Source organism: Dipodomys spectabilis, unplaced genomic scaffold (genome assembly GCF_019054845.1).
Source record: "Dipodomys spectabilis isolate Male_0828 unplaced genomic scaffold, ASM1905484v1 ptg000073l, whole genome shotgun sequence".
Taxonomy (NCBI): domain Eukaryota; kingdom Metazoa; phylum Chordata; class Mammalia; order Rodentia; family Heteromyidae; genus Dipodomys; species Dipodomys spectabilis.
This window is the reverse complement of record NW_024870750.1, coordinates 7,321,616-7,334,753: the sequence shown is the minus strand read 5'-3', so window position 1 is coordinate 7,334,753 and position 13,138 is coordinate 7,321,616. Positions and strand designations below refer to the sequence as shown.

At 41.5% G+C, this 13,138-nt stretch overlaps 1 protein-coding gene across 1 annotated transcript in view; it reads right to left on the bottom strand.

Annotated features, from left to right (window-relative positions):
- The window catches only part of Rhoj (ras homolog family member J), a 91,271-nt gene extending 78,388 nt beyond the window's left edge, over window positions 1-12,883 (bottom strand). Inside the window, exon 1 of the mRNA XM_042682534.1 lies at window positions 12,608-12,883. Coding sequence (XP_042538468.1) covers window positions 12,608-12,788 — 181 coding nt within the window. The 5' untranslated portion in view covers window positions 12,789-12,883. The remainder of the gene's footprint in view (window positions 1-12,607) is intronic.
- Window positions 12,884-13,138: the final 255 nt, after the last annotated feature.

The window sequence follows — 13,138 nt, the reverse complement described above, 5'->3', positions numbered from 1 at the left end:
ATGCTAGCGATAAGCAAAGCTCAGAAAGAAAAATCTCATGTATATAGACTCTAGACTTAAAAAAATCACAATATGCTTTGACTTTTTTTTGAGGAGTAAGAAGTTGGTGGGTAGAAGGGCAAAGCAGAAGGTGATGGGTATGAATACTGTAGAGGTGCCTTTTACATATGATTGTACGTATGAATATATCTGTATAAACATATGCATATATGCATGGAAATAGCATAATGAAATTCACGAAAAATTATTAAGTAGAAGGGGAGAGGAGAGAGGAGGTTTGGAAGGAGCCATAATATCCCATAAGGAGCCAAATATCTCAATAGAACCCCTTCATGCTAATACAAATTTATGCTCATAAAAACTTTTTTTTAAAGCACTTCTCTTGGGCAGTGAGATGGAGCCACCCTCTGAGATTCCAGGGACCAGAGAGCTCCTGGGCTGACTTTTTACCCTAGAATACATAGAACTTTCTGTTTTCTGAGACTTGCAACCAAAATGGGACAAAAACAAGGAGAATATAATAGTAATAGGATAGGCTTGCTACCTACAACAAAGCAAGGATACTAAAGATCTTGTTATGTTATTAAGATCCTTGTTATGTTATTGGTTTTTTCTTTTAAAATTGTATGACAGGATCTCACACTGTAGCCCACACTGGCTTCAAATTCAGAATCCTCTTACCTCAGCCTCCCAATATGTCTCAATGCCCAGCCTCTGAGGAGCTTCGTAGGAAAACTCTCATAGGTTTAAGATTGAGAGAATAATCCACAGGGGCAATTTTTACTTAATTTTTGTCTTCTCATAGATTTGCTAGACATTGCTTCTAGGACAGACTCATGTTATTTCTCACGCATCACTGATTAATTCGCCAAAGAAGAAATAGGCAGTTCTTTCTTATTCACCCTGCATTCCAGAGTGATTTCCATAAATGAATTCCTAGGGTTCTCACATATACCATAAAAGCATTTCTTGAATCTTTTCCTTGATAAAGCATATCATTTCAATTAGGCTTGTCAGGAGCTGTTCCTCAAGTCGGCATGCACGCCATTGCCTTTCTCTTGAAGACATGAATTGCCCTCTTGTGGAATTCACTACATGTAGGGTGGGAGGAGAAGTTTTCAGGTACATGTCAAGGAAAGTTTGGGAACCTTTGAAGAATGAGTGAGGGAGCACCAAACAATGGAATAGAACACACACAGTCTTTCATGAGCAAATGAATGATTTTAAGAACCCTGAAGAGAAAAATGATGAACATTAAATGTGCTGAGGGCACATGTCACATACTTTGTTCAAAGATTTCTGGTACCCATTTGCAAAAAAAAAAATTAGTATCTTTTAATGGACAAATGAATAATTCTGTAGGCAGATCCTTCAAAGTGCTTTACTCTGGGCTAGGTGTTGGTGGCTCATGCTTGTAATATTAGCTTCTTCAATCTGAGGATTGAAGTGCAAAGCCAGCTCAGGTCCTCAACAACATTCTTATCTCCAATTAACCAACAAAAAAGCCACCAGAGAAGCTATGGCTCAAGTGGTAAAATGCTAACCTTGAGCAAAAAAAGCTCAGGCACAATGCGGAGTTCAAGCCCAGGACTAGCATTAAAAAAAGTCTTTTTTTTCCTCTTTGTAATACTGAGCCTCACTCTTTTTTTTTTTTTTTATTGTGAAAATACCATACAGAGGAGTTACAATTACATGGGCAAGATAATGAGTACATTTCTTATCAAGCATTGTAGCCTCCTCCTTTGTTTCCTCTTCCCATCTGAGCCTCACTCTTGCTTTACCACTTGAGTCCTGTGGTTAATCCTCCCGACCCCCCCCCCCCCACACCCTTTTAAAAAAACTTTTTTATTTTTTGTTGAGATAGACTCTTCCTAACTTTTGCCTGGACTGGCCTTGAACCATAATTCTTCTGTAATACCTGAATAGTTGTAGCTGATATTACAGGCATGTAGCACCATGCTTGCCTTAATGCTTTTATTTAATTTATCAATTGCCGTAAATGGAATGAAGTGTTAAGGTAACTTTGTATAACTTGTGATTTATAATAGAATATGTCCTAGTAAGACAGGAGTATCTGTTAAGCTGCTAAGGGTATCCAGAACTATAAAGAACAATCATCTATGGTGGTGAGTGCAGTGATCCAAATGTCTCCTGTAAAAACCAAAGTTGGGTTCAACCTAAGGAGCTAATATTGCATATGCTCTTTGATATGCCATATAGAAAGATCTCATAACTCATGAATTCCAAGATCCAAAACAATAAATCCTATCTTTCGAAAGCCCTAGTGTGATATTATGTAGATAAGCCTGGAGTTCATTGGAGGGAGATCTATTATATTATATTATATTGTATTATAGTAGTGGCTTCAGTTTGCTGTATTTAGTTAAGTACACCTCAATTAAATTGAATAGCAAGGGAAAAATCAAAACAGAGATTGTGTACTCTAGACTTCTCCATCCCATCAGAATGGCATGTAGCCATGGCACAACACCTGTTCCTACAGGAAAGTTGCAAAAACAATTGTAGTTTTGAAATGTAAAATGGCTGTGTCTGACATAAAGTGAATCCAAGAGAAGCTCCCCCTTAAAGGAAGGGAGAGGGTAAAGAATAGGGTTATTATGCAGGGAGCTAGAGTATATCACGGATGGAAATTTCCTTGCTCTTCAAACACATGAAGAGCCATTCTTTGAAGATGATAATGAGTTTTTCGCCATCGTGGCTGAGCCTGGCAGAGAGGAAATGGCTGAGAGATTCAGTTTAATTGAACAGAAAGAACTTGGAAGAGAGCATTATTGAGAGATGGATGAATGAAATGAATAGAGCAGAATTTCTTTAACCAGGTTGAGGTCTAATATTGACCCTTAAGATTTAACATCCACTTCTGTTTCTTTTGAGAAGTTTGGTTAGAAACAGGTTCCCTATGGAAAATTCTTAGGGCCCTTATTTACCAGAGCTTGAACTATTGCAAATGTCATAAGAAATTCATTTTAGTCAGAAAGAAGCATTTAGGTTTCAGAGCAAGTAGAGGGAAAGAATCCCAAAGAGAAATGCACAGCCTTTTTTCTTTACTGCTAGCTTTTGCTTTGACAAGTGTAAGAGCCCCATTATTAGGGTAGATGAACATATTCACAGCCTTTCTTACAAGCATACCAGCTGAAAATTGCTATACTTTGTATGAGATGAATAGTTGTGTTTTTATAAACATCATTCATGATTTTAGGAGGCTTATACATTGATACATATTGAGATTACTTGTTTGTTATTTTACTCTTAATTACCCTCATTATTTAGAAAAATGAGTTCTACAGTGTATCTTTTAAGACATTGAGTTTTTTTCTTTTTTTCCTTTTTGCTTCTAGGTATTGAAAAGAAGAGATAAAACAGATCCTTCATATAATTAGGAAAACAATTTTTTTTTTTTTTTTGCCTAGATAAAGCACTGAGAATGCACAAGTTTGAAGTTTTTCTGGAAGCTTTGCCTTTTAATAAGTTTTAATCAGTTTTTAGCATTTTTAATAGTTTTTTTCAAATATAATTTTATTGTTATTACTAAGGCGTTATATGGACGGGTTCCCATTTCATAAGTCAAATGTGAGTACAGTTCTTTTTTAATGTGTGAGTGCAATTATTTCTGGACAATGTTACCCCTTTATTTTCCCCCCAGTTTCTCCCTCCCGTCCCTGCCCACAAGTTGCAGAGTTCATTTTCTACATAGTATTTTGTAAGTTTTTTTGGGGGGGGGGTTCCGGTCATGGGGCCTGAACTCTGGGCCTGGGAGCTGTCCCTCAGCTCTTCAGCTCAAGGCTAGCGCTCTACCACTTGAGCCACAGTGCCACTTCTGGCTTTTTTCTTTTGCTTATATGGTGCTGAGGAATCGAACCCAGGGCCTCAGGCATGCAAGGCAAGCGCTCTACCACTGAGCCACCTTCCCAGCTATTTTGTAAGTTTTAAACATGACATGCAATCTTTTTGCATGTATGTTCAGGATACTTTGGATACATCCTTTTAATATCTTGGAGAATAAAAATAATTGCACTGTTGAAAAGCACTCTGATAGTTCACACACCATGCTACCATCAGTGATGTGCAATGGTTAAAGACGGTCAGACTCCAGAAGTCATTCATTCACTTGGTCATTCAACAAACATTTCTAGATGGCTATTAAGTTGTGGGTTCATTCCTGGGCATTGGAAACATCAGAGTAAAGAAGACAGAAAGAACCTTGCCTTCTGCAAGTTGTATAATTTAGAGGGAGAATGCAATAGATAATTAAATGAACAAGATAAAAGCTCAAGAGTAAATGAACAAGTTTGGAAAGGGATCTCACTTTCATCTGGGTGGTCTGACCTCTCACTGGAAGACAACATGTGACCTGATAGATTTGAGTGCCAACTCTGTCACTGAACTTTAGTTTTCTCACCTGTGAAACAAGCATATCTAGAGATAATGTGAAATTCGAGCAAGATGGCTAGGGTAGCACAGGGCCTGAAATATCGGAAATATCCTGCAACTTAATATTTGCTGCTGCTGCTGCTTCTTCTTTTTTCCTCCTCCTCCTCCTCCTCCTCCTCCTCCTCCTCCTCCTCCTCCTCCTCCTCCTCCTCCTCCTCCTCCTCCTCCTCCTCCTCCTCCTCCTCCTCCTCCTCCTCCTCCTCCTCCTCCTCCTCCTCCTCCTCCTCCTCCTCCTCCTCCTCCTCCTCCTCCTCCTCCTCCTCCTCCTCCTCCTCCTCCTCCTCCTCCTTCTCCTCCTTCTCCTTCAATATTATATTTAAAAAAATCAATTTTGTTCTGGTGCCCAATTTTGTTCCCCATGGAGCTTTGTGCTCAGGTCACACCAAGTCATTTCTCTCTTGCTGGCAAGTAGGATCATGGTTACAGGCCACATCTGTCAGTTTATATTAAGATAGCCTGACATGGATTTCCATTGAGAGACTCCAGCAGGAATGTCTGTCAACTGGCTATCCAGATGTGAGTGGGTAAGCCCAATTATACAATTCCTGCCTGTTCCACTACGTGAATACTCCATCTTTCAGGACCCCAGATTCTAGCCTATATTGAGGTTGTTTTGGGACTAAGTACTCAATTGTTTTCCCTATTTTGTTTTTTTTTTCTCCTTTCTCCCAAATGTTAAGCCAGAGCAAGAAGCAGAACAGAAGGATTTGCAGAGGAGAAACAGATGTTTACTGTTCCTTTCATAATCACAGAGCTGGATGAACATGGAAGAACAATAATAGTTTCCAAGGCTGAACGGCACCCAACTACCCTCAGGCTCTCAGGCTCTTCCTGTTTTTTGTTTGTTTGTTTGATTGATTGATTTTTAAGACTCCTTTGCTTCTTCCCAGGAGAGAAGGTGCTCTATAACTTTCCTGGGTGGCTCCTCCCAAGGTCTTATAGTCGTGTTGATGGTTGGTTTTATGGACAGCAATCTCAGCAGCTTTGTGGCTCACGCTCCAGGTGGTTCCTCCAGCAGCTGGTATATGGTGCACCAAGCTGGCCTGGTTCCCCTCCCACTGTTTTGCATTCCAATTTCCACAGGCCACTCACAGGCTTCTCTGCGCTCCTGGGTATTACTCTCCCAGTACTTGCTGATACTCTGCCTCCTGCTTCTTCCAGGGTCTGTCTCCAGTGTCAGCTATGGATACAGAGCTGATTTGAGAGCACCTCGGATCCTTATGTAGGAGTTCGCTAGTGGTTCTCTGAGATACTCTCAAGGCTACTTCTGTGTTACATAATCCACTAGGAACTCTCAAGACAAGGCATCTGATATGCACATCTTTTTAAAATTACTTCTTACTGACTGATGGTTGATTACAGAATTGCACCCCAAAAGTCCTGTGTGATGACAGCCAAAGATAGAAATAAATCAACCCTCCAGCGACCACACAGAACATCTATCTTGTCAGCCTGAAAAGCTGACCCAAACTCACATAATAATGAAAGAGGATTCCACTGGTTGGAGCTGTTACATGTTTGCACTTACTGCAGTATGTTAACCTACCTTGTCATGTGAGGTATCACTACACAAAGCTAGAAAGTATATAATTAGCTTAGTTGTTGGGTGACAGATGTTGAGAAAACAGAGACTGGATAGATGAGGGTATGTGTTTGTACTGTGGCAAAATATTTTCTGAAACTATTATCTGTGAAACCTGGATGGTCAATTTACTTCCCGGTAACTCCATAGCCCTCTATGAAGAGACTAGCATAATAAGCCATTGGAATCAGTGTGCATTAATTATTACCTTATATGTTTAGCAAGACATTGCAAGACAGGGAAGAACTAAATTGTTTTCCTAAAACAGAGATAGAGAGAACACAGTTATCAATGGCATTACAGAACGAAAAGACCATTGTTTCTTGATGCCACAGATAGAAGATAAAAGAAAAAAGAACTTGAGCAACAAATATCTTTTTAATTAGGAGAATCTGTTCTGTGTCATTGGTGTGATCTGAGGTGTGGCATTCTTGTCTAAGCTCTGTTCCATGTGGCCTCAAAGTAGCTGTTGTTGGTTTGAAAGCAAAAGGAAATGGACAAATAAGCCATACTTAAGAAGTATGTCAAGGAAAGACAGTTTGGGATTACTGGTTTACTAGAGACCTGGTAAACATCTGAGAGAATTGTATTTCCAAAGAAACTTCTTTAAGTGAGAACGGATGTTTAAGACTATAAAATAACAAGTGAATGCCGGCCCCACATTATACAATCAAGAAGTAAGCTGAGAAAACTATGCAGCCCCCAAGAAAATCATATACCTTAAGACTCAGCTCAGATGGGGGGCGGGCATGGAGGATAATGGACAAGGAGCAGGAATGTGCCAGAGAACTGAGCCAAGAAAAGTTGACAGCAATGCAGCAAGGTATTTCTCTCAGATGGCAGATTTAGCATTGCATGAAGAGCTTTTCCTCATTGTATGGAGCCTGCCATCAGGATTCTATTAGTCTATCACGATACCTCCAATTCTTCTCTCTCTGAATGAGCTGGTGTATTTTGGTCACTCCATTATTGTTCCTCCATCTTATAAGTGATGATGGTATGTGTGGGTGGGAAACTGTGTCTTTCATTCAACCACAGGGAACCATCAATAGATCACATTGAGCGGACCATAATACTGATGCTGGACTTTTGGTATTGGTGGCAGTTTTACCATGGGATCCTGGGTGGCCCCTCTGGGAAAAGGGGTGAGCTCATTTTATATGTAGAAAAAAATGTGTAAGGGTATTGGGTGGCATCTACCATGGAGAGGGACTAGAACTGACTGCCTCTTCCATTCCTGGTCCATGAGACTCCATTCAAGCATCTCCATGTTCTTTCTCATTAGGCTGGTTGATGCAGAGAACTTTGACCTCCCAGGGGAAGGGAGGGTCCACCACAGGGGGACAGCAGCCCTACAGACTGCAATATGAAACACACAGGATCAAGGACTACCTGTCACGGGGTTAATATTTGTGTTTAGTTGCTGTAGGCAGTTTTGTGAAAGCTATCCCCAAACCGGTTTACTGGAATCTACTTTCAATGGACAGTTGAAGAGTCAAATTTATGAAGCATTGTATAATTCACACAGTGAAAGGAGCCAGGCTATACAGAACTAAAAGCCTGAGCATAGTGTCTGTTCACTTCAGCCACACACCATGGGATTAGGGACCAGTAAGTGGGTGTAGTGGCCAATCCTAGAACAGGATTTTCTTTAGTCTTCTTGCAATCCTGGGACTCAGGACTTTGTCCAGGACCTTGTGCTTGCTTGCTAGGCAAGTACTCTTCCACTGAGCTACATTCCTAGCCCTTCTCACAGCTCTTTGTAGATCTCTGACTTGGTTTTTATTCAATCTTGGTCATTTTATGAATCCTCCCATTACTGTGGATTGGGCACAGTTCCCCTCTGTTCTAGACACTATGGTTGTGGCTGAGTTCTACCTTGGGCTGATTTCTTTATTTTATTTTTGTTTTTATTGTAGAGGTGATAGACAGAGGGGTTACAGTTATTTAAGCTATTTAAGTTATTTAAGTTATTTAAGGTATTGAGTCTATATGTCATCCCTCCCTCATTTTCTCCCAGGTTTCCCTCTCCTAGGCTCCCTCCCTCCAAGTTGTATAGTTCGTTTTCAACATAGTGTCTAGTGAATAACCCTGCTGGGTTAGTTCACCCTTTGTCCCACTGTTTCTGTGCTTTCCCTTCCCCAAATCAGATAATCTTACATACAAGCCAAAAGGTACAGAAATCAAATACAATGACAAAAGGGAAAAATAGGGGGAAAAAAGAACCGCAAAAAGTAAAAAGCCCCTCTTGCATCCACTTCTTGGAGTTCATTTGAATAAGCATCATTTTATCTGATCATATGCACATCGTTATTGAGCTATTGGGCTGATTTCTATTTGGTGGAAAAAGTTAGAACTGCTTCTAGTTCTCTGTGTACACAACTTCCTTTTATATCTCCCTCAGCTGATAGAGTAACTGAATTTTCCTCTTTTCCATGAATTGTGTTAACTTCCTGCACAGGCAATCTGGGCTTGGCTACATGGGCTTACAGTGAATTTCCAAACGTGATGGGGCTTGACCACAGAGCCCTCAGGTTGCTGAGTATGGAAAGAGCCTTAGTCACATGCTGTGAAAGAGAAGATTATGGGAAGGGTAAGTCAGGTGCATTGTGAGCACACTTCAATGGAAGCTTATTGTACTCATTGTGTACCCCAGTGTAAAAACCTACGCACACAATTCTGTAAGTCATTTACTTGTTGAGAAGAGATAGAGAAAGTGGCAAAGAAGATGGAGAGAGCTTTGCAGCTGAGTAGAGTAAGAACATGAGAAGCTGGAACCCAAGTGAAGAAAGTGTTTTTAAGAAGAGGATTAAATGAACATCCACAGGTTTCCAACAGACCCAAATCAGGACTGGATCTGGCAAGTCCTAACTCTTTTCTTTTAGGAAGGTGCTCAGGGGCTGGGAAGATGGCTCAGTGGTAGAGTGCTTGCCTTGCATGCATGAGGCCCTGGGTTCGATTCCTCAGCTGAGGGACCGTGCCCAGGCCCAGAGTTCAGGCCCCACGACCGGACCACCCAAAAAACAAAAACATTACTTAAGGAAGGTGCTCAGGACACAGTAGGGGTGGAAAAGTGAGGAAACATATTAGCCACAGCACAGTGGCGGGGAGATGTGCCCCAGAGAGGCAGACACATTTTGGGAGGTGATTAAAGATAGATGGAGGAATTCTCCTTAGAAAAACAAGGAAAGGCACATGGAGTAGATGGACTTTTGAACTGTGCCAGTTAGGAGGAAGGGATAAAACCAGGATTCAGTTATTTTTGCCCTCATTCATGTAAAACTCTAATGTTAATCTACATGTTGTTATTCTTTTTTTGGGGGGGGGGTCATAGTGCTTGAACTCTGGGCCTGGGTGCTGTCCTTGAGCTCTTCAGCTCAAGGAGAGTGCTCTACCACTTGAGCCACAGCTCCACTTCTGGTTTTCTGGTAGCTAATTGGAAATAAGAGTCTCACGGACTTTCCTGCCCTGCTGGCTGTGAACCACAATCCTCAGATCTCAGCTTCTAGAGTTGCTATGATTACAGGTGTGAGCCACCAGCACCTGTGTGTCGATGATCAATAGCGACATGGTTGCTATTTTACATGGACAGTAATACACTCCATCACGTTCTTCTTTCTAGAGCATACCCTTGGACTTATGTCCTTCTCTTCCCTTCCCTTCCTTTCCCTTCCTTTCCTTCACTTCCGTCTCTCTTTCTTTTTGTATTTGGGGTTGAATCTCAGGGCCTCCCCCATGCTAACCAAGCACTCTACTACTTGAACCATGCCCCCAGCCCCTTTGTTTGTATTTTGGTTTTTTGAGATGGGACCTTGCTAACTTTTTCCAGGGTAGCCTCAAAATTGTATTCCTCATACTCCTGGCCTCCAAAATAGCTGGTAGACATGTTCACCAGACCAGGCCAATTTCTAATCTTTGAATTCCATTTTTAATTCAGTATTAGAACAGTGTATGTGACTGTACAAGCCTTAGTCTCAATAATAGCTACCAAACAAACCTGACATCACCTGTCAAGCATTGAAAATGTATATGAAGTCATTTTGTTTTCACAAACAAGCCAACACCTTTATTGTCCTGTTTTTACTTTGTCATAATGGAAGCAGAGAGGAGTTAAGTAACTTGCTCAAGGCTACAGAGTAAATGTCATGTGTCTTCAGTGGTCATTGTCAGCAAAGTGCTGTACTTCTATTTTATTTTTTTACTATTATGTATATACTTGGCTAGGATGGGCAAATCATTAGAGAAAAATCCTCACAGGATGGACTCTCTTTGACTTCACCTTTCACTTTTCTAAAGACTTGGAAAGAAATTGCAGGTTGTCATTTCAGGGTAGGGCCTAGGTACTGAATACTGGCTCTGGATACTTGAAGAAGTTTAAAGTGTCACTAGCAACCATCATCACAGATATCTACTATATGCAAAGACTTCTCTGGGCATAGTGACTGTGCTTTCTTGGGAGCTGAAAGAATACAGTCAGTCTGTGAGAAGTTTTAAGGCTCAAATGCCATTAAGTGTATACAGGATTGGAATATAAAATAAGTAGATTCTAGCAGAATCTAGTGGTAGGTCAGCCTTGGTTTGATTCCTAATGCTCTTTCTTTTCTTTCCTCTCCTCTTCTTTCTTTTCCTCTTCTCTCCTCTTTTCTGTGCTGATATTAGGGCTTGAAATTAGTGCCTGGGTGCTATCCCTTAGCTTTTTCACTCAAGACTGGTGCTCTATCCCTTGAACCATACCTTTACATTGCTGCTTAATTGGAGACAATAGTGCCAGATCTTAGCCTCCTGAGTATCCAGGTTTACAGGCATGGGCCAATAGGCCCTGGCTCTAATGCTTTATTTTTAAATTTAAATAGGTCAATTTATTTCCAAAGATGTATTTATTCTCTTTCTTCCTGAGACTTCTATAAATTGGTTCATCCTGTTGATAATGATTGGGATAAATAATTTTCCTAAGCGTTTGAAGTCTCTCCTTTTAGTAGGTTTTGAGTTTCCACTTTTGATCTAAAAGTTTTTGAAATAAGGTCCTAGCTAATTTTCTCTTCTTGGCAGACATAAGGAGAGGAAATAACTTTTGCTATGATACTTTCAGGATCAGAACTAGATGAACTTTCTCAAAGCACAGAGCCATACCATTAGCTTTTTTTTTTTCTCTCAAGATGGAAGTCTGTTCTTGTTATTCTGTTCTTATTAAAATGCTGCTCACTGGGAATGCTTATTTTGAGATCTAGCATTAAAACTTGCTCATAATTTCTACAAATATGGAAAACTTGTTGGAGAATATTTACCATATTTCTTGTGGATCGCTTCCTGTCTGCTATGTAATATTGTTGTAAATCATGGATACATTGAAGGAAGAAACACTTAGGTGATTGTCTTACTCTAGAAAAGAAGCTACTTCCTAAAGAAGAGGGAGTTCTTTTTTCTTTTTTTTTTTTTTTCCTTTTTCATGGCCACAGAGCAAAGCAAACACTCACCCTGGTTTCCTGTCGGTCATTTCCTCTCTGCTGATCCTGATCTGAAGCCAGGGCAAAGGAAGAGAAATCCTCTCTCCAACTCTCAAATCTCTGTTAACTCAGTGTGCCCATGACTAAGTTTAAAATCGTATAAAACCTAAGCTGCTGCAAGCTTCTAGAATTTCACGGATGTACAGATGAGAAGCGTGGTAAGACTGTTTTTAGAAGTTAAAAAGAAAAAGTCAAAATCAAAATGAGGAAATTTTGATGATGCGAATTTCCAGTCTTGGGAACTTGAGAACACTCAAAAGCCCCAAATCCATGGAGGAATTAAATTGTGACTGTTGCGTTTTAAAATATTTTAGGCTCCAGTTGTCTTTTTGGGACACACATTAAAACCATTTTATTTGTATCTGTGCTTAAAAAAAAAAAGAACTTAGCAATTGGAAATCATTTCTTTAAATCCAAGATACAGATTTCCTAATTGATACTTTAAACCTTTTAAACATTTCTTTTTTCCCCAACCACAACTCCAGGAAAATCAAAGTACAGCATTTTGGCATCAAGTACTGTAGAAAAAAGAGGGTTTTGCTTTTTGATCTTAATACTTGTTCTGAATAACCATCACTTTTATTGATTCAGAATGGCATGAGGTGAGAAGACAAAAATGTAGCAAGAAAAGGTCTTTCACTAGTGTGTTTAGTAGGAATATAGTTTTTTTTTTTTTTTCTGGTGACACGATCCCAGTACATTGAAAAATATATTCACCCTATAAAAGTTAATGAACCTTGAGGCAAATGTGAAGTAAAACTTCTGGTCCCCAAAGTCTAAAGGCAGTGTAGGGAGGCTAGTTTTCCCCAGGATTCTTCACTTATTTAAGTGGATCCCATACAAACAGAGGAACGAATTTTCCTCATAGTCCCAGCAAAACCTTCGGTTGTATATTGTCCCAAACCACGAAGAACCTGCCAGGGCGCCCCCACCCACCCCACCCACCCCGCGCTGGCTTTCCAGCCACCAAGTCAGGACCCTATGATGGGCAGGGAGGGGGGTGGGGGGTCGTCTCCCTCACTTTGCGCCAGGACAGCGAGAGAGGTTCCCGCTTTTTTTTTTTTCTTACCTGCATAGTGGTCAAACACGGTGGGCACGTACTCCTCCGGGAAGGCGTCGTTGGCGTAGCTCATCAGCAAGCAGGTTTTGCCCACCGCTCCGTCGCCCACCACCACGCACTTCAGCATCTTCTTCTCAGCACCTCCAGCACGGCCGCTGCAGCTGCCCTGGCTGCCCTCTGGGCGGCTCATGCTTGGGGTTCGGGGGCTGCTGGAGCTTCCAGAGCGCGTGGAGCGCCGGCTGCACGCCGCCCGCCTTCGCCTACCTGGCGGCCGGCAGGCGCATGGCGGGGCGCAGGGCCGCGCGGGCTCACCGCACCGCAAAGCAAAGCATCCTCGGGGGAGCGAGTGAACACAAGAAATCGCAGCGCAGTTCCTGCTCCCTAAGTCGACGCGAGGCACGGAAACCTTCCTGTCCACAAACTTCTAGTAGTCTGGCAGTCTGGTCATTTCAGGAGTCCCCCCCTGCGCCCCGCCTTCTGCGCTTCCTCTCGGTCTCTCCAGCCCCCTGGAGGGCACAGCGGTGGGACTTCCTCGGACTC